Below are 21,883 nucleotides of genomic sequence, written 5' to 3' on the forward strand. Positions count from 1 at the left end.
TCAGTAAATTTTGTTTCATATTCGGCAACCGACGTGGTGCCCTGTTTCAGTTGTTCAAACTCAGTTACTTTCCTGTCCCTGACACACTGTGGGAAGTACTTTTCAAAGAAGGACTCCTTGAACTGAGCCCAGGTCATAACAGTATTTGTATCGTGGATCAACATCCACCACCTTCTAGCTTCTTCTTGTAGGGTGAAGGTAGCTAACAATACTTTATTCGCTTCTGAGCACGGGAACACTTCAAATAGTTTTTCTGTTTCCAGAACCTAAGCTTCAGCTTTTAACGGTTCAAGGCCTCCCTGAAAGGATGGCGGTTTCATCTTGCTGAACTTCTGGGTAAGAGCAATAATATCCCCATCATTCACATTCACATTAGGTTCCGGCTATACCGGAGGAGGAGGTGGGGGCTGTTGGTTCTGTTGTTGTTCAAGTCTAGCAGTTATCAGTTCCATCATTCTTTCCATTCTTGCCTCAGTAGATGAGGATTCAGGTTCATTTGCATTGGTTGCATTATCCATTTCACTATAAGCAGTTATAACAGTTTTAAACATAAGCAGTCATTTGTTTAACAGTTTACCACATTAGCATGTATTCAGTCATAACATAACCACACACTTTTCAAGTTCATGAGATGCCCTAATTACTTTTCTAGGACACCCTATAGCTCATTTGGACACGTGTGTGCGGTATGACTCGTGGTTAAGTATCGCTCTGATACCACTCTGTCACGACCCAAACCCGGCCCTATGGGTTTAGCACCGTAACCGGCCAGTAATCCGAGATTACCGAAGGCCTGCTGAACAGTAATACAGTAAAACAGAGTACAGGGCCTGGCGGAAGCCAAAACAGTAAATAAACAATGCCCAATGAGCTGCGACAGTCTATATGAAAATATTTTTCATACATTTATACGTAAACAGTACATAATGGTATGCACGATATTTACAATCATTCAGACTAGGGACTCAACCCTAGGTAACAGTACGGTAAACATTCAGTCTATACAAAACAGTGAAACAGTACAAAAGGGGGAGTTGTAAAACACCCCTAAGCCCTAACACGTTAGGCTCGGAACCTCGCAGTGAGGCACAAAGGCTGGCTTGACAAAACTGGAGTAACCCTGACGCCTCTAGCTTCAATCCGGTGCCTGCACACCTACATATATATATGAGCAGTGAGCTAAAGCCCAGTGAATAATATAAAGCGTAAAGGGGTTTAGAATGAATGTCCTTACAGTAATGAAATCAGTTCATTAAACAATACTTCAGTCTTTCAGTCAGAACAGTTATTCAATCATATGTGGTACATCCATTAGCATAGCAGTAAACAGTAGGTCTTAAAGACCGAACAGTAGTGATGGCCATCAATCAGTAAACAGTAGTGGTTCCACGAGGGAACCGACAGAGATCTCTATAACAGTAACAGTCAGTAACAGTAGTTGCTAAGGATGCCACAATACAGTTCAGAATAAAGGACATACATTCATTCAATTAACAGTAACAGTTCAGAAAGCAGTACAGTTCAATTGTTCAGAAAATAATCATTTTGAACATATCTTTACACAGTTGTTACTCACAGAGTTCGGGCTACAGTATGCTAGAGCGTGCCTCTCCAGTCGCCAACCCTACACAATTAACAGATTGAACACACTAAGCTACACAGCCGGGAAAGATAATAACTTAACCCCTAATGCCTCGGTGTGTTCTACATCTATATCCTCAACAAGATGTCTACAACTAGGCCTAAGAATGCCTAGAATGAGATGAGGATGCAAAGATGCACATTTAAAAGCATTTTCAGAAAAACAGAGTTCCGCTCGAGCACAGGTTTCCCCGCTCGAGCGGTAATGCAACAAAGGTACACGCTCGAGCGTAAACTTTCCTGCTCGAGCGTACTGTAAAAGTACTGGATGGGTGAAATCTCCGCTCGACGCCCGCTCGAGCGTGAGACATGACTCCGCTCGAGCGCCCAATGCTCCGCTCGAGCGGACTGCAAAACAGTGCAGAGAGATGCTGGATGCTCGGATTCCACGCTCGAGCGCCACTTTCCCCGCTCGAGCGTAAGTGCAAAATCTGGGAATTCCAGATTGCACCTCCAAGCTCCAACTCACACTCAAATGCATCAAAACCAATCCTCTTGGGCTCATTTTCTGGAAAACATTTATAAACACATAGTATAACATGGTTCAAAGCTCAATTTTGAGAAATCAAAGCCCAAGGGTGTTTAATTCAAGCTCAATTTCAAATCATTTTCAAGAACAATCTTCAAACATGACATGCATGATCTTTAAATAACTTTCAAGCTTCAAAACATGCTCTAGTGAGCCAATTGATTCACAAACAAGATGAAAACATGGACCATTACAAATTTATGGACATGCATGTGACAATTTGCCATGAATTCAACTCAAAATCCAACAATTCAAACATGCATGCATGAATTATGTTCCATTTCAACATGTATGAACTAAAACAAGACTTAGCTCGTTAATTTGAAGAACAAGCTCAATTCATAAGCAAGAGGGTAATTACTCTACCTTAGGTCTTGAATTAGAAAACTAGGAGCTCAATTTAGCAATCTACACTTCAATTCTCTTCAAATTCTAAGCAATATTGAGATGAACTCAACTCCTCAAGTCTCTCTCTCTCTATGGTCGGCTAAGGGTCTCACAAATAGGCTAAAGAAATGTTTGATTCAATGTATAAGGCTCAAGTGTGTGTGTGCGATAGTGGTCCACTAGGGGTAGTTCGGTAAATAAGGCCAACTCTACAATTGATCAATATTTAATCTAATTTAATCATACCTAATCAGTTTTCAGATAATTATACCATAAAATCATATTAAATATGACGATCATAATACACTAACCCATTTCCGGTTCGGCCGCCGATAAGGCCTTCAATTAATAGTTTAAACATAAAACACGAACAGATCAATCAAACAGTCAACAGATAAAATGCAATTCAAACAGATGTATTCACTCAATTCAGTTTCAATTTCGGTCAGTCAGTTCAGTACTTTAATCAGTTCAATTCTCAGTCAGTTATCAGTCATTATCGGTTCCGTTTAACAGTAATCGGTGATTATCGGTAATCAATCAGTCATTAATCAGTAAACAGTATGAGGGTTGTTACAGACCTAATCTCGTACCATTTTCCTTCAATTCATTTCCAATTCACATATGCTACTCAATTCATGAGTTAAATTCATTATCTTTCAACAACCAAAATGAGATTACAACTTAATGGTTTTCCAATTATGCACAACACACATAAACACTTCAAACCTATCATTTTACGGATATTTCGTCCGAAGGAATCGACACCCATTTATATATGAAATTTCGGGTCTTTCACCTAGGACACTCCGGCCAACTTGCTTTAAATGGAGTCCAACCCCTTTCTCCTCTCAAACAAATATACATATGCAATGTATTTATAAATATAATCACATATGGAGTACATCCCTTTCTCCTCCCAATAAACATACATATACAATATATTTATAACATGGTCATAGTCAATGACACCAACAAATGATTAGCATTAAATCGCCTAATCCTCATGTAATTTCTACAACAATCATAATTATCCTCCACCAATAACCCAATGTAATTATTTCAAAAGAGATGTTTAATATCAAAATAGATAGTTTATTCAAAACTTCCATAGGTGAGATAATACATATCCAATATCACCATTTATAACCACAACCTTCCAATTTCACATTTTCGATGTTAATCCCAATTATTTATGCAAGATAATGATTTAATCAAATTAGGGCAAAAATCCCCCTTTTACTAAATCTCAACCCAAACACCAAAAATAACTATTTTGGCACAACATGATCTTATATTCAAGTCTCATACTCATTTACCACGTATTCATCAAAAACCCCTTTTTTCCATATAACACCAAAATCTTAGATTTGTCCAAACCACAACCAAATCTCATCATCTATACACAATAGCAAATAACTAAGCTAAAAACCATATTAGAGTGTAGAAAATCCCTACCTCAAGTTTAAAGAAGAAAAGAGTTGAAACCCTCAAAAGCAACGACGATGAAACTTGATCTCCAACGCACACAACGAAGTCCTCGAGAAGTTATATTACTTTGACGAAAGAATTATGGCCAAAATCCCAATAGATTTGGAGAAATCAAGTAGAGAATATGGTTTCTAGAGAGAGAAGCTCTAGATCTGGATCTTGGAGACTTTTAAAGAGAGAGAGGATTGCAAAAAGTGATTTGAAATGTCACTTTCGCGAGTTGATAAAATGCAGTCCACTCGAGCATGGAAAGCCCCACTCGAGCGTAAGACACAGACTCCCGCTCGAGTGTGAAATACACTCTCCCAGTATTTTTGCAGACACAGTTCCTGCTCGAGCGGAAGAGCCAAATTCTGGGCAACAAAGACTTAGAAAAACAAGCAACCAACTTGTTTCAAACACATAACTACAACCCAATAACCAACATTAAGGGGAATACAAGGGAAGCAAGACATGAACCACCATCCAAACCCGAGTCCGGAACACCACAAGAGACGGGTCAAAACCAGGGTCGTTATACGACCCATCAGACGTCCCTTTTGCTTTACTGTACGCTACAGTGGAACGGTTGGAGTTGCTCGTATCAGATTGAGAAAATTATCTTTTTTTTATTTAGATTTGGTGAAAATTTTACTGAACCTTTGGAAATACTCTAAGCCATGCTTGTTTAGACAAATATCACTATTTGTGGCAATCCAACTTAGTGAGCTTGAATGTGTGACCATGGAGACTTTATCTTTAGCGAGAGAGACTTTTTCTAGAGTGAGTCAGTAGTTTCGACACTAGAAAAATTGTTTTTCTCAAAAAAAATATAGAAGAGAGTTATGGTTTTGGGACTAGACTTATAATTCAACAAAATATATAATCTAATATTTGGCCAAGAAAATAAATGTATAGATTGATAGTTTATCCGAACATATTGGGGTGTTTAGCAAATTGGATTTTATCCTTTTTTTTGGCTAAAATTAATGAAAAGATAAAATAGACTAAAATAACTAGTAAGACAAAATATCATATTAAATTCATAATCATTTTACTTTTTTTCTCACAAGCGTCACATCAAACTATAAAAAAAAAAAAACCAACTATCTTTCCAAATACAAAATTTTTAGCCTACTAAAATAGCCTAACACCCACATTATCACCATATAAGGACTACTTCCAAGAGGGGTTAGGATAAAAAAAAAATAAAAAAAAAAAGAACAAAGGCCCTGTTTGTTTTCAAATGTAGAATGGAAGGGATTGATAGTGAGGGGATTGTTAGTGAGGGAATTAGTAAAATTGTGTTTGTTTTGATGATACTGTTAGTGTGAGGATTGTTAAATTATTTTTATATAAAATAATAAAACAAACACAACTATGATTTTTATTTAACAAAAATACAAAACCATTAAACATTAATGATCCAAAAAAAAATGCCAAGAAGTAAAAAAAAAAAAAAAATTACAATTCACTGGCCGACCGTCCCTCGGACGACATCCGGCCGATCACCCTTTATGCCGACGGATTATTTTGCTAATACCATCTCCCCATCTAGACTTATAATCCGAACCACTGAAGCCTTTCATAGTCCGAAGAGACTACGAATCCGGAGTTTCAAAACCAAATCAAACATGGAATTGTTTCATTGTTCATCCATCACAGTCCACTCTGGACTGATGGCGGAACACAAATTGAGCCAAAGTAAGGATTTAGATTAATTAATTAAATTGTAAGATTGATAGAATTTTATAAATCTCTCTTCATAATTCCGAGTAAATCTAAACATGATATATGATTCACAATCTAAAGGGTTTGATAATCTTCGGAAGAATAATTCTATAAATGCCAATTTCATCAATTTCAGGATGTCCAAACAAACATAATTTCAAATTATTTTACTTATTAAAAAAATTAGATTGATTTGATAATTTTAATATTTTCATTTTAGTATGTTTCTTTTTGAAAAAATAAATTTTTAGAAAAAAAAACATTGCTATATTCACTAAATTTGGACTCGTTTGAGTTGTCTGAATTTGTGTATACTGATCGTTCAGACAGACACCTGGTAGACAAGTACGATAATTGCAGTTAACAAGAGTAACCCTAGTCATTCTGACGGTCATCCAACTTATATAATGTGGATAATTCACACAAGCTTTCAGTGAATTATTCATTTTTAAAATAAAAAAAGAATTTGCAATTTTGTTAATCTTACGTCACACGCCAGGTCACCAACACGACTTGCAACCTACGGCATAAAAAGCTCACCGACGTGTAAAGACTCGCGGTAAAGTAAGATTAAGGGGTTGTTTGGGGTGTCTTAAATAAGTGTATTTTTATCTTTTTAAACTAAAATGTTGAGGTTGAAAATATGAATGTTTGGGTTAATTTTTTAACTTTTTATAGAAAAATGTGTAATAAAAAATTATAAAAATTGGTTTGTAGGGGAAAATTAGAATTGAGAGTTGTGCAGCCGTAATTGTTGACTTTTAGTGAATAGAGATAACTTTTTAACTTTTTGAGTAACTTTTTGACTTTTTGACTTTTTTGAGACTTCCCAAACTTGGCCTAAGAGCTGGTTTGGGAAGTTGGGATTTTGGTTTCTTTCTTTCTTTTTTTCTTCTTCTATTTTTTTTTTTTTTTGTGATTGACTAAAATAGTTTAAAAAATAAAATAATTTTTTTAGTTTAATAAGATAAAATATCACATTTAACTTATAATCATTATATTTTTTCTCTCACAAAAAGTTAAAAAAAAATCAAAAAATCATTTCTAAACGAACCTTTTTACCCCAATTTAAAATAGCCAAAACGTCAAAAAACCCACTTCCCAAACGAACCTTAAGTGGGTTTGGTTTCAGTTTTCTGAATTCAATATTTTAGAAATTAAATTTTATATTTTTTATATTTTTAGTAAATATTTTTAAATTTTTGAACAACTTTTTACTTATTTAGATGGACCTTATTTAGATGTATTTAAATAGTAAAATATTTTAAAATAATAATAAATACACAAAAATACGAAAAATATAATGAATTTTTGTTTTGTTTTATTTTGTTTTGTTGTTTTGTTTTTGTATTTTTGGTATTTAGAGAATTTTATAAAGTTTTTTTTATAAATATTATACTTTTTAAATATATTTATGTTAGGTGTGTCTAAAAATTTTAAAATTTGCTTAAAGTTTAAAAAAATCAGTGAAAAAAATACAAAAAAATGAAAAGTAGAATTTTTTAAAAAATGAATTATGAAAATTGAAATCAAACAGAGTGATTATATTTCATTTATTTATTTTTAAATTATTATTTAAATTCATATTTTAAGCACAATATCATTTGGCATTTGGTTAAAATAATTAAAAAATCAAAACAATTATTATAAATGATAAAAGTAAAAAAAAACAATTAAAATATTTTAATATTTTAATTAAAAAATTCAAATTTTTATTTTGTATATATATTTTTTCTATTTTAGTAAAAAAATTTAGGGATTTTTTTTTTAAGATCCCTGATATTAAGATTTTATAGCAATAAAAGACATCAAATATTTTTATGATGTCTAAGGTCTCTCAACATCGATCCAGAGAAATTTCAATTCCAGATAAATTCTCCCTAGAGAAAATTGAAATTCTCTCCAGAGAAATTTTCTGGGTTCAAATAAAAAAATATCGAAATTTCTTTGAGTATCAAAAAAATCCAGAGAAAATTGTGGAGAGAAAAATTGTGTGGCTTCATCCTGAGAAAATTGTGCAGAGAAAAGTTGCGTGGCTTTGTGTGGCTCTATCCAGAGAAAATTGTGTAAAGAAAATTTGTCTGGTTCTATCCAGAAAAAAATTGTGAATAAAGTTAGAGAAAATTTCTCTGACTTTACAAATTTCTCTAGCTCTATTCACAAAGAATTTTTCTGACTTTGTGTAATATGTGAGTTAACAATACAATCTTTACTAACAAACCTACAAATTTCTCTAGTCCAAAACCAGAGAAGTTCTCTCCAAACTAGACAGATCAGAGAAATTCTCTCTATTTGCAGTAGAGTTGTATTTTTATGAACAGACATTGGTGATCGTACATTGATCCAGGGAACCCGTACCTTGGATATGTCTTCATGGTGGTGGTTTCATCCGTCCATTGTAGTGCTCGTGGTTGAGCTTGGTCCAATTTGGTTGTTTCCTGGCTGGTTAAACTTACGGTGTGTGCTCAGCTCATGCTGTGAAGAGCCTCTCTCTCTAGATTTTCTAGAGAGAGAAAGTTCTGATCATGGTGGTAAAAGGGTTCAGAGTTCGTCGGCATGTTCTTGTTGCTAAAATGTTACTGCTTTACTTAGCTGGTTCTCTGGTGGACCTGTGTGTGTCTCTTTCTCCGGCGCTGGACTAGTTTTGGTCTCCGTTAACGGTATTCTCCATGTCCAGGCTGTCTATTTGTATTGATGTCGGAGATGGTAAGTCACTGGTGCTGGTTGTAGGGGTCCCCTTTATGATATTTTCTACTCTGGTTTGTTCTTATCCGGCGTTAGTTTCGCCGGCGTGATTGTGCGGTGTGTTGCTGCTTTAGACTGGTTTTGGTTGCCGGCGTGATTGTCAGATTATCCGGCGAGGAAGAAAACCAAACTTTGAAATCTCGAATTCAAAGATCAGTCTCTGCGTTCTTCTCTCCAGGAAGATCAGATATGGAGGGAGATGAGAATGTATAAGGGACCTTAGACATCACAAAATAATATTATGGATTTCTCTCATTACTAAAAATGGGAGAGGGACTTTAGACTATTTTTCTCAAAAATTCAACATTTAAAAAAAAAAATTACGTTTCAAATGTATCTAACCTAGATCCATTTTTAAAAAAATATAATATTCATAGAAAAATCTTTAAAAAAATCGTCAAATACAAAAAATATGAAAAAATACAAAATTTTAGTACATTTTCATATACTTATATATTTATTAAATTTTAAAAATATTTTTTTCACAAATATTTTATTTTTAGGTAAACTCCTAATATGTCATAATAGTTAGACTTAATTGTTATTAAGTTTTATTAAAAATAAGTTATAGTAAAATTGTCGCTAATGACTTTTTTTGTCATGATTTTTATAAATTGTGTTTAAAATTTTCAATTAATGACATTTTTTTGTCATGAATTTTTCAATCTAACACTTAAAGTTAAAAATTAGTGATTTCTTTTGTGATGATTTTTTAAATTGTGGCTAAAACTTATAATTAGTGATATTTTTTATGATAAATTTTTTAAACTGTTGCTAAAAATTAATAATTAGTGACATTTTTTAATAGTGTTTGATGAAAAAGTCATTAATTTTCATTGGACCTATTGAATAATAAGTCTATCTATTTGGATCTACGCGTAAATCTTTCTTTATTTTTTAGGTATATCTAAATTATGTGTATTTAAAAAGTAAATAATTTTATTTAAAATATTAAAAAAATTCATTAAAAATAAAAAAAAGAAAAACACTAAATTTTCAAAAAAAGAAAGAAAAGAAAAGGTGATTAGAGGGTGCGTACTGAGCTTTCGTTTGGGATATAAATTAATTTTTTGATTTTTTGACTATGTTAGTTTTAGATTAAAAAGTCTCGTTTGAAATAAATTTTATTAATTATTTTTACTTTTGTCAGAGAAAAAATAAAGTAATCATTTATGCCAAACATAACCTAAAGCCTAATTTGAGAACTCGGTTTGAGATCAATTTTGACTTTTAATCTATTTTAAACCACACATCTCTTTATTTTTTTACATATTTTTAAAAAAAAAAAAAATAACTTTTAATCAACTATCTAAGGCCCCGTTTGTTTTGGGAGATAGAATGAAGGGGATTGATAGTGAGAGGATTAATAGTGAGGGGATTGTTAGTGAGGGGATTGATAGTGAGGGGATTAATAGTGAGGAATTGTTAAATTATTTTTATATAAAATAATAAAACAAATAAAAAAATATAAAAAAATAAACATTATATTTAAAAAAAATTCCCAATATATAAAAAATAAAAAAATTTCTAATCCCCTCACTATTTTTCTAATACCATCTCTACCTCCTCCTTATCAATCCCCCTTCTTCCTCCTTACTAATACCAAGAGATTACTAATCTCCTCCATATCTCTCAAAACAAACACTTCATTCTCAATCCCCTCCTCACTATCAAATTCAACCCGAGCAAGGATCCTCTAGAGTGATTTTTTCCTAAAGTTTCCTAAAGTGTTACAGTGTATGGTTGAGATTTACTGGCAAGTCACATCAATTTTTCTGATGTGACTTACCAGTAAATCTCAACCACACAATATATCACTCTAGGAAACTTTAGAAAAATTTCACTCTAGAGGATCCTTGGTGATTCAACCCCCTCCCCAAAACCCCAAACAAACGGGGCTAAAATAACTCAAAGTTGGGTTAATTGAGTGAGGGGGATTCGTGTAAGGATTCGACGTACGAAGTTTAATTCATTACCGCTTGGACCACCGATGAAACAACGGTTTCAGCATTACATACACACACATTGGATTCTACTGTGTTTCGAACTTTTTTTTTTTATAATCTCAATCATTTATATTTTAGGATTGTAAAATCATGTAAAATTATATGTATGTGTGGTTGTCCTTGTCGGCAAGCAAAAGTTGAGCCGAGAGAGAGAGAGAGAGAGATGCCTTTGCCTTTCTCGTAGATATGATTCCCCGAGCTCTGAGCAATGGTCGGCTAGGGTTTCTTTTTCAAAATTTTAAATCTTTTTGAAGATTTAAATAGTTAGATAATTGAAGATCACGCTGAGAAAGTTTACAGTTTCGGTTCAGTTATCGTTCCATTGACGCGACTGTCAAAAGCTTATCGTTAAAGCAATCTCTCTCTCTCTCTCTCTCTCTCTCTCTCTCTCTATACATTTATGGGTTTTGATATTGATTAATTCAAATGTATCACTTGTTCTTCTGTTTCTGATTGTAATTCTGATTCAATCGACTCTGTGTTCACATATATACATTGTATTATATTACACTGAATCTTCTGATTCAAGCAAAGCTTCAGTGGTCAGATTCTAATCTCTACTGAAACCCTTTTTCAAAAATTTATTCTAACACCCAAACTGTGTTGATATCGTCATTCTTGTCACTCTATAATGGAGATTTGAGCTTATCATTGGATATTCAAATATACATATAGAAATGTCGGAAGTTACAGGTTCGAAATCGTGGCGAGAAGAGCTCATGAGCTTGGTGGACGATACAGGGATAAGATACAGTACTGGTGATGCAATTGGGTTTTCGAGCCCTGTTTTTGAGACCAAAAGGTCCCATTTTGGTGAGGTGGAGGGGGAATCGGAGAGCTTCAAGGATCAGGTGAAAGGGTTTGCGAAAGCTTGGGGAGAAATAGTTTTCGAATTGGGGAAAGGTTGTAAGGATATAGTGCAACAGAACTATTTGACCGACGATTCATATATTGTGCAAAAAATGAGAGGACCCATGGCAAAGGTTTCTGGTGGATTAAGTTTTTTGAATGAGTATCTTCCGGAAGATCGTGATCCGGTTCACTCATGGTCGGTCATTTTTTTCGTCTTCCTCCTCGCATTTGCAGGTAATTTTGTTTAGTATTAGTTCTGGTTCATGTGGAACAAACCTGTTGAAATTTGAAAAATATAGCATCTTTGTGGTTGTCCTGTAATACTTGTTTTTTGAATTTGATTTGATTCTTGATAGCATCTTTGTGTTTGTCCTGTGATACATTGGGGGAACTTGTGCTATTTTTTTATCTTATAAAGTTTGCAATTTGAATTTATGCTCTTATTTTATTCTATTATTTAATTGTTTTGTTTATGTGCTAGAAGAGGGTTCTCTATATTGTTTGCTGTTTCTCATATTTCTATTTTTGCCTTAGTGGGTTATTGTTTGAGGTTTGTCTTTGCCTCCTTGGGGTTCACAAATGCAATATCGGCATGCTAAGTTTCTGTTGAGTTGCTGATTCGATGTCAATGAGTTAACTCATTCCATGTCTTTAAAAGGCTTAGCACCCTTGGATACGTCTTTAATGGAAAAACTAACCCCATCTGGACACATTTCATGGATAAATACTGCGGCCGTTTACACTTATGATAGCATAGCATCAATGTGTTTCATATGTAATTGCTGTTGGTCTAGGTAAAAGAATATTGAGCTCTTTGCAAGCATTTTTTTTTCTATGTATTTTTGTATATGTTGCATATAGAAACCATGTTAGTTTGTTAGCTGATGGAGGTTCATAAACTGAGACATTGCTAAACTTCTTGCTGTGAGTAATTGTGAATGCCTCCAATTGAATACTGCATTGCTTGTACTAACATTAGGTTGGGCCTGTTGTAGTCACGGATAACCAGTTACTTGCTGGCTCTCTTTTCAAGAGGCATTTTACACATCAAACATCTTCTTTCTATCCAAGATGCACAACAATGCTTAAATTCCAATTTCCAACATATATATTTTGAGAGTAGTGCTATACAAACAAAAAATCTATATAGAATTTTGATCCAGAATGACGTGGCAGCCCTTGGATTCTATCACTTTAAAAGGAAGGCCCATTAATGCGACTTCAAGATTGTCATTGCCACATCATTTTAGTATAAAATTCTATATATATATATACGCACATTTTCTATTTGTAGATCACTTTCCATATTTTTAAAGTTGGTGAACTAAAAGCAATAGATAATGATAAGAATGCTGGAGCTTATAAGCTTGCAGTAGGGGATGTTGCTTATACAGTTGCCATACCATGTTAACTAACTGTCAAAGTTTACCATGGCTTTCAGCTCAAGCTTATGCAAGCTCCACTTTAAATTACCTACAAGTAATAATGCTGAAGTTGCAAACATATTTCATCATTATATGTGGCGAAATTGTATCTGTATTTGTTCCTTGGAAAGTTTTTACCTTTGATCGTGCAATGCGTTTTGTCTTTGTTGTTGTTATTGTTGGTTTATGAGTATAGCATATCGTTGCTTGATTAGAGTTTTTCATCTTTTTCTACTTTATATTCCTTCCTACTTTTATTTATTTATTTAATTTGACAAATTTTCATGGGCAGTACTGAATGTAAATAATAAGCACGATAGCTCGGTCTCACCGGTGAAGAAAGTGTACATACATCCTCCGAGTGCTACACGCATACTACTTCCGGATGGTAGACAAATGGCATATCGTGAGCAAGGTGTTCCAAGTGACAGAGCTAGATATTCCTTGATTGCACCACATGGTTTTCTATCCTCCAGGCTTGCAGGTAGACAGTTTCTAAAAATGTTGAATGCATTTGGGAAATGAGATTAATGAGAGTCTAATGCATGTTCTTGGTAAAATTGCTGCAGAACTGACTCTGTAATACATTTTTGTTCTCTAAATATATTTTTCTACAAAAGGTATACCAGGAGTTAAAGAATCACTGCTGGAAGAGTTTGGTGTTCGTTTGGTAACTTATGATCTTCCTGGTTTTGGGGAGAGCGACCTTCATCCGAAGAGGAACCTCAATTCATCAGCTCTGGATATGATACACTTGGCAAATGCTGTTGGATTACATGACAAATTTTGGGTGTTGGGGTTTTCGAGTGGAGCCATGCATGCTTGGGCTGCGCTCAAATACATTCCTGATCGGATTGCAGGTAAGCTAACCTTTTCTTTGCTATTAAAAACATGTCATAACCATATTGCTTATTGTCAGTTTCGTTAGTTCCCAGTGGTTCATATCTTCAATAGGCTACAGGGTATGGGGACCTTAGTATCACACATCCGAAATTGAAAAATCATTAATTTTCTCTAGATAACAAAAATGGGTAAAATGTGACCAAATCATTCTCATGACACGAAGCAGCTAGAAAATCACATGATGGGGGAAATGAGATAAAGTAATGATGTCTTCTCATACCAGTAGGTGAAAAAAGAAGGGAACAAAGGTAAAAAGAAAAAGAAGCATAATAGTCAGGGAATATAGTCTTCTTTTATGGCTATTCTTGTTTAAGAATGTGTATAATCTGGTTGTTGGAAATTATGGCAATGAACTAGTGTCCTCATATTTTGTTGAAGTCTATGATTTGATAATTTAATTGGGTTACAAGCCTTTTTTTTTTTTCTTTTTGTTTTTTGAGCATGATGCTTATTTTGATGATAAAGTAATTATTGTTACAGTTACAGCCAAAAAAAAAAAAAAGGTAAGAAAAGAAAGAAGTAATACTCTGACATTTGGTCATCATTCCCTAACTTCCACTGTTGATTTATGTTCTTGTTCTCCTGAAAAATTGTCTGTATCAATATCTATCAATATCCTTAAGAACTCTAATAACCTATAATCTTGTATGAATTTGTTTGTGCTGTATCCATGGCTGTTTTGCAGGTGCAGCCATGTTTGCTCCAATGGTTAATCCATATGAATCAAGCATGACTAAGGAAGAGATGTCCAGAACTTGGGAAAAGTGGGTGCGAAGGAGGAAACTGATGTACTATTTAGCTCGAAGATTTCCTAAATTTCTCAGTTACTTCTACGGCCGAAGTTTCCTATCTGGAAAGCATGGTCAGATTGAGAAGTGGCTGTCTTTGTCATTGGGGAAGAAGGTGAGTTCATTTCCATCTTGAATCACTGTAAGAGGATACATGTATGTATGGGCCTGACAATTTGTTTTTTGTATTTCTTAGTTCTAAAATTATATTTTGTATGAGTTGCGTCAGCATCAAAGTCAGCTAAAAAATCAAGTTGTAAAGATGATTAGTTAACTAATTGATTATATTGAAGAATAAGGCTAAAATCTGTTCTAGCTCCATCAGAATAATTACTTGTAAATGAGGAAACCCGCTTTTTATTATGTATCTTCATTCAACATATTGGCAAATTAAACTAGAATCTAAATATTTCTTTGCTGTAAAGTTTGTTGATTCTTGTAGGTGTAAAGGAAACTAATTATATTATTTGGAAAATATTTATTATGCCCTTGCTTGAAGTTCTACTTTGATGGGAAGCATACTCATGGTACTTGATTAACTACCAGTTCATCCAAACCAACTGTTGCCACAGAATTGATCTTTTGAGTGCAAAGATCTACTATTATTCTTTTGTGAGTTAACTATTTGGGAATAAGATGTGATATGTAATTATACGGTGGTGCTACATGACCCCACTTATTATACAAATTACAAATACCAAAAACATTTTAAATTATGCCACATCATTAATTGGTATACTAATTAGTGCATATAGCATTATTCGTAATTATAAGCTATGATTGAAAAAGTAGTATTCTATGTTTGACATAACTTACATTCAATCTTTGATTTATTCAGGATAAAGCTCTCACTGAAGGAACGAAATTTGAAGAATTTTGGCAGAGGGATGTTGAGGAGTCAATCCGTCAGTTAAATATGAAACCATTCATAGAGGAAGCTGTGCTACAGGTTTCCCATTGGAGTTTCAAACTGGCAGATCTTCAGGTGCAGAAGAAGTGCCCCGGAAAAGGCTTTCTCCCTTGGTTCAAGTTCATTTATAGTCAGGAGGAATGTGAATTGATGGGATTTCTTGGCCCAGTTCACATATGGCAGGTTTGCAGGCCTTGATTTTGTTTTGTTTTGTTTTGTGCAGTTTTTGTTTTATTATGTTAATTGATTAGATATTTGATCTTGATTTCCTGAATTTTGCCCATGCTAAACAGGGAACGGATGACCAGGTAGTCCCACCATCAATGACTGACTACGTGGCTCGGGTTTTACCAAGCGCAGTGGTGCATAAACTCCCAGATGAGGGCCACTTCTCCTACTTCTTTTTCTGCGATGAATGCCATCGACAAATATTCTCTACGCTATTTGGAAAACCACAAGGTCCAGTTGCAAGCACAGACCAACCTCAATTGGAAGCTGATGCATAACAGTTGTGGCCTCAAACTGGCAGTTAATTCTATGCTGTAGTTTCTCGAATGACAATGTAAATACCACGAGTTTGCTCCTTTTCTCAATGGAGCATGAAAGGCCAGATATCAATCAAATTGTTGGTTTCTTCAGGATTTTGTTGAAACTCCTCAGGTTTCCAAGACATGTTGAGAAGCAAGATGGCGGACAATCTTACCACTGTTTTTCTTTTATGTTTTTCCTTTGTAATGTGGATTGTCATCCTATGTTGTCATTACACTTGATCAATTTTTGTTTGTTCACCTGACTTTGTTCTTTCTATCATACTACTGTTTGCTTTTTGTAAGTATTAATAGTTCCCATTTCTGAAGTAGAACTAGTCAAAAACATAATTTGACCTTATTATCTCAGGAATTCTAGATGTTTTTGAGGATTTGGCATCAACTGAAGTTTGTCTAAATTGATCAAACAAGGATTGTTCTTGATGGGTCGGGACCCACACTAAAAATAAACATTAAATTATACTAAATTCCTTAGAATAATAGTAAGTTTAAGTATTGATTCACAGGGACAAATGTGAAATTAAATTAATTTAATTGCTAAATTCTTAAATTAATTTTGATCAAAGAAATGATTGTTTATAAATTAATGATAATTAAAATACTAACAAATTAAACTAGCGATTAAAAATGAAACTGGGATTATTAAATTTAGAAAAAACCTAGGGTAATGAATTTACCACTTGTTACATAAATAAGGTTTCAATTTGAAAATCAATTATGTTATGGTTCAAACTAAATAATACTTCGCAACTACAAGTTCAAACCATTGATTAAGAGAATTATCACATTCAATGTATGGGCACGAACTATCTCAAGTAGCACGAGTCGTTTGTTCTAAATTAGGGTAGCAAAACAACTCGTCCCTTGTAGTATGGCTTGTCTTATACCTTGTGTACGGGGAGCAAATATTCGTTGTCATCCGTACTCCTTATGTCCAAGCTTTGCTTCACTCTGATTAACCTGAGAATACAAAGATGATGAGCTACCCAGCGGTGTTTTGTCGAAAAACCCCTTTGACGGTCAAGTTGGCACGCTTAGTGAGAGAGGAAAGGAGGAGAGAGAGAGAGAGAGAGAGGAGACAAAGTGGTAGGTGAGCTCTGATCAGAAGATGTTCCACACCTGTGTATCGAGGCGCAATATCGTTTATATAGTTTCTGCGCGCGTTTCTGCGTCCATTCCTCGCTGGATGCGTGGACATGCTCTCCTCTTACTTTCCCATGTGTCAACGCAAACACAGCTAAGCATCAAACGATGAAACCGCCAAGCAGTACCAACACGCACGAATAGGGGGATCTTCTTCCTGCGGTTCCGCCTCGTCGCATCGTCCTTCCAACCGGGCTATACTCACTACCACGGCTTCCCCTTTCTATTGGGGCCGCGCTATCCGCCTGGTACCGTTGGTCAGACCCGAATGCGGACTCAATCGAGCTCCACGGTCACGATCGAGCAACTTCTCGGCCAAATCTGGTCTCAGAAGACAAATTCCATTAAACAACACTGAGCTAATGGCCCAAGATTGTCCTAACTTGACCAGAATAGGTCCTCGGTTGAATATATGCCCACCATCCGACTGAGTAAGGGCCCCGATTCCAGCCCAAACTAGCTCGGCCAGGGTCATAAATACCCCTCTAACATTGAATATGAAAGAATAAAAAACCATTGTATGGAACACATTCAACAATTACAGAAAGTAGAATACTTGAAGAAATAATGAAAAATATATATAAAAATTTCTTAAATACCATACAACTTGTTCAAATCATTACATAATCAAAACTAAAGAGAAAACCTTATTTACTTGGTTAAGGTTTCATCAAAATCGTAGAAATAGAAGCCTAGCCACTTATGGAGGAATGGAAAGAGGTGGAAGAAAAAGAAACCCCCCACGAAAGATGTTCTTGAAGCTTGAAAATCCCTCTCTCCAAACCCTAGCCCCACGTGTATTTTTGGAATTTTCAGAACCCTAATCCAGCCTTTTTGCTTTTCATTCTCAGCAGAACAAACTTGAAATTCCGTGCACACAATCCTAGGTGGGCCGCTCGAGCGCCCATACTTTCTACTCGAGCAGTGGTAGGTTGCACGTGGGTCAGGTGGCAAGCCAGAAATTTTCACTACTCGCACGGAAAATCTACTTTCGTGCCACTTTTTGCTTGAATTTACCTATTGCTGGCCAAATCTGTACAAGTGCACCAAACACATCATTTTCACTAAATAAACAAAATTCAAAAACTATAAATGTAACTCAAGTGACCTCAATGTGGTACATTTCGACCTACATCAGTACTTCTTAGGATTGCTAGTTTGTTTGTTTAGCAAGAAAGCGCTAGCTTTAGCAAGATAGTGGTAGAAAAGTGCAAAGAAAATAAAGATTCTTTTTCAACCAGTTAAAATCGGTTGTAGTATTTCATTTTGTGCTGATTTGGTAGGACTGACAAAGGGTGCAAAATTTGTGTTAAATGTACTGAATGGTAAGTATGAGTAATGCGGAGGGTATAGAATTATGCAATTTTCAATTTTATGAAGATTATTGAACACAACATGATCTCAAGTGCTTTACTGGACGCAGCTTTCATAGAACTATTCACATCACTAGGACATATTTGAACCATTTTTTGCTCCATATCTACTTCGTTATTCGAATAGAAAGGTTAGTTACGTTTGCTAGCAGACACACAAGTTACCAAGCCGCTAGTGCAAAATAAAATATTTCATTATTCATATGATTTAGATAAGCCTGTTAACACATACAAGTCAAATAGCAAAAGTGCCTCTCACGTTCAATGAACTCAAATGGATAGAAATATTGTGATTTCCGAGTAGTGTACAACTCTGTTGGGTCTAAAACAATTGATGAAACAAAATAGACCCTAAAATTTTCAACATGATATGACAAAAATATTTCAGGACAATGAGGAAATGATATCTGTTTAATTGCCCGCTTGAAAATCATCTTCCCAAACTTTAACTGACGCAGGTTTTAACGTGTCAGAATGCAGAGCCACTCCCCTTGGTCTTTCCAAGCATCATATCTTTTGCTTCGTTGATTTTAGAAGCAAGGTAGTGGCTACCACCAGCGTCGGGATGGTTTGCCACCATCACTCTTCTATGTGCTTCCCTAATCTTATCCGCTGGAGTACTTTCCCTGCAGATGAGAAACCAATCGAAAATATCAGGCATAACGAGCATGAACAAGAGCTAATATGCCATATAGGTGATTGCAAGTCCCTCATTTGTTCATAATTTTAAACAATGACCTAAATATTTAGCCTACATTATAGAATTCCTCAACTTAACAAAAAGATTGCAAGTCCCGCCCCTTCTCAATTACTTCCCTCATTAAGACCTACACTCACTTAAAGACACTCCGACATTTTTGGCAATGTTCCCATATCCAAAATTTTGTACTTCGAGGATCAAACACTTGGACATGCACCAGTTGTTTCACCAACATCCCTCCCACTCCATTCTCTATTTTCTGTTCTTGTTTGGATCACCCCACAGGTCGGGTGGTGGAGAGAAAATTATCATGAACATAACATTTCATGCAGATAACAGAGAGAATAAATATCCAAATCTAGAAAAGGGGGTAATGGTATAAGTTAATTTCATAACTGGATAGAGAGGTAACAAGGGTACCTGACACCGAGAATAAGAGCTGCTTCTCTTTTTGTCATCGTAGGCTGGAATCCTCCTTCATAAAATTTGCGCATTCTAGGCGGTCTTGCTTTGAATGCTTGCCAAGCCTGTATGCTATATCTGCCAGCATAAGCAGCAGCTGCTACAGCAAGTCCTGCCAGCAATGGTGTACTCTGGTGCAAATTTCCAGGTTTAAAACATTGTTAGTTTAAGGAATGGGTTATCACCACACCACTAAATAGTTATCAAGAAAATCAGTCATTGTTCTCGGCTCTAAATCATCATGAACAAGCCATCTGTATTTCCAATAACATTTAATACCGATGAACTGAAAAAAAAAAGCAATGTGACATTGGTTATACTTTGAGTAACCTCTTTTTTTCCTTTATGAATGTAGTTGTTTTACATGTCTGCCTACACTAGCTATCTTTGATCATGCAATTGCAGAGATTAAGCACTCAGATAAAGCATTATCTAGAGGTTTCTTTACTTACCTAAAACCTACTTTGAGGAGTGATAACAAGATGATATAACACGGTTCTTTTTGTTTTTCTCTTCCTTTTTAATATACAATGCATACAATGAATCAAAGGAAAGAAGGGGCAGTTAAAGAGAAGAGGCTGAGTGACAATGCAAAACTAAAAGCCAGTCATATTCTTCCTTAAATCATCAGCGCAAATATAAGTGAAACAAACTAATTTACTGTTATATGAAAGAGAACAGGTTAGGATAGTTTGGTCAATGGTAAGGAAGAGTGATAGGATTACCGTAAATAGAGATGCAAGGGGAGGAAAATACCTAAAACGACATGAGATGCGATAGTGAAAACGGATATGAATTTATTTAATTTAACTGAGCATATTAGTCCATGGTAAAGCTTAATGGCAAAAAATTATTCATGTAACCGACTCCACTTGTTTGTTTGTTGCATAATTACCAAAACCATCAAACCCATTTCAAGGGTCCAAAAGCACAATAAAAATCATCTCTAGCTTAGGAAATGTATTTCTAATCTGTGATTGGTACACACATACATACAAACAAAAAATCAAGCTTTTTTCTCAAAATTCTGAACTTCACAACAGACCATGAAAAACACAGAACAAAACCTTCAAAATATTTAGAATTAAACATATTTATATTAAAAAAAAAAAAAAAATGTATAAATCGAACCCTAAAGTTTCGCAATCTTAATCTAAGAATTCCAGAAAACCCTAAACCGAGAATTCACAATTCACAACGAAGAAACAGAAAAACAGATTAGTGAATTAGAACTGACCATTTCTGGGAGAGGATGAACATGGACATTCACGCACGGCCTTGCTGTTGTTGTTGTAAAGTCAAGATTTTTCTTCGCCGACTTTTATTGACCTCCGATGCAGTTAGGGCTTCGCTGCCAAAAAAAAAAAACCACAAAAAATGGTAACTTTACTACATGTACATGTGTATGTTTAAAAATAATAAAAAAATAATAATAATAATAATAAAAATACATAAATATTTTAAGATTTAATTCAAATAACAAATTAAATTCTCCTTGATTAACGACCCGAGTAATTAACTGTTTAAGTTGTTGAGCTCCTTGCCGAGTGGCATGTAATCAAAGCCTCAGAGTATGGCAAGTAGAAAGTGTGGAGTTCGAATTGATGGATCAATAATGATCTCTTTAACTTGTAACTTAATTTTACTAAGAAAAATGCCTAACACCCCAAGTGGGGTCACTGGGAGTCGCCCCTGATAGGCTGAAAAAAATTTTTTTTTTTTTTTTTTTTTTTTGAAGTCCACCCAATGGCAGTGTGCCACCTGTCACTGGAGGTCACTGGGGGTGCCCCAGCTGGTGGTCTGTAGCATAGCCGTTTTACTAATATACTAATATTTTAAATAACAATAACGACTTCTTTAAGTTGTAACTTAATTTTACTAACATATTAATATTTTATATTTAAAATAATAAAAAAAAAATTGTTTAAATTTGTTTTGTTAAATTATAGAGTGCTCTTTTGAAAAGCTGGTAAGAAGTCAATTTTTAACTTTTTACTAATTTTGAGTCACATCACTTCTCACATAACTTATTCAAAAAAACCAAATAAGTTAAAAAAAAAATTAAAAAGTCAATTTTTTACCAACTTCTCAAAACACCCTAGAGTCAGTTTCAAATAAAATTTTATCTAGTTTGATATTTTATATAATTTTAGGTTTATTCAATAGAGTTGAATGAATAATTAATTGTTCAAATTTCATTTAAAATTTTTAACAAGTTCCAAAAGATGTTTAGAATTGACTTATTTACTTAATAAATTGAGATCGTATAAA

At 34.6% G+C, this 21,883-nt stretch overlaps 2 protein-coding genes across 3 annotated transcripts; one reads left to right on the forward strand and one right to left on the reverse strand.

Moving 5' to 3' along the window:
• Nucleotides 1-10,606: 10,606 nt before the first annotated feature.
• Nucleotides 10,607-16,218, forward strand: LOC114281254 (uncharacterized). The gene is made up of 6 exons (XM_028223698.2): nucleotides 10,607-11,595; nucleotides 13,078-13,269; nucleotides 13,406-13,645; nucleotides 14,374-14,591; nucleotides 15,315-15,569; nucleotides 15,680-16,218. Exons 1-6 carry the CDS (start codon nucleotides 11,187-11,189, stop codon nucleotides 15,890-15,892), a joined length of 1,527 nt encoding a protein of 508 aa, XP_028079499.2. The 5' UTR covers nucleotides 10,607-11,186; the 3' UTR covers nucleotides 15,893-16,218.
• Nucleotides 16,219-18,623: 2,405 nt separating this feature from the next.
• Nucleotides 18,624-21,230, reverse strand: LOC114281253 (mitochondrial import inner membrane translocase subunit TIM14-1). 2 transcript variants are annotated; one of them, XM_028223697.2, is made up of 4 exons: nucleotides 21,133-21,230; nucleotides 20,850-20,963; nucleotides 19,571-19,743; nucleotides 18,624-19,076 (listed from the first exon to the last, which is right to left on the reverse strand). In XM_028223697.2, exons 2-4 carry the CDS (start codon nucleotides 20,850-20,852, stop codon nucleotides 18,920-18,922), a joined length of 333 nt encoding a protein of 110 aa, XP_028079498.1. In that variant the 5' UTR covers nucleotides 20,853-20,963; nucleotides 21,133-21,230; the 3' UTR covers nucleotides 18,624-18,919. The 2 variants fall into 2 exon arrangements, with proteins under 2 accessions (XP_028079498.1, XP_082775457.1); XM_082919331.1 differs by having other exon boundaries at nucleotides 21,064-21,204.
• Nucleotides 21,231-21,883: the final 653 nt, after the last annotated feature.

Source organism: Camellia sinensis, chromosome 3 (assembly GCF_055761805.1).
Source record: "Camellia sinensis isolate YWXY chromosome 3, ASM5576180v1, whole genome shotgun sequence".
Taxonomy (NCBI): domain Eukaryota; kingdom Viridiplantae; phylum Streptophyta; class Magnoliopsida; order Ericales; family Theaceae; genus Camellia; species Camellia sinensis.

What these genes read in the sequence shown, in the direction of transcription:
- LOC114281254 (XM_028223698.2), top strand. Translation starts at nt 11,187, where the DNA reads ATGTCGGAAGTTACAGGTTCGAAATCGTGGCGAGAAGAGCTCATGAGC. An exon ending in CTTCCTCCTCGCATTTGCAG is followed by an intron (nt 11,596 to 13,077) that starts GTAATTTTGTTT and finishes TTTCATGGGCAG; the next exon opens with TACTGAATGTAAATAATAAG. An exon ending in GCCCAGTTCACATATGGCAG is followed by an intron (nt 15,570 to 15,679) that starts GTTTGCAGGCCT and finishes CATGCTAAACAG; the next exon opens with GGAACGGATGACCAGGTAGT.
- LOC114281253 (XM_028223697.2), bottom strand. An exon ending in GCTCTTATTCTCGGTGTCAG is followed by an intron (nt 19,077 to 19,570) that starts GTACCCTTGTTA and finishes TCTCATCTGCAG; the next exon opens with GGAAAGTACTCCAGCGGATA.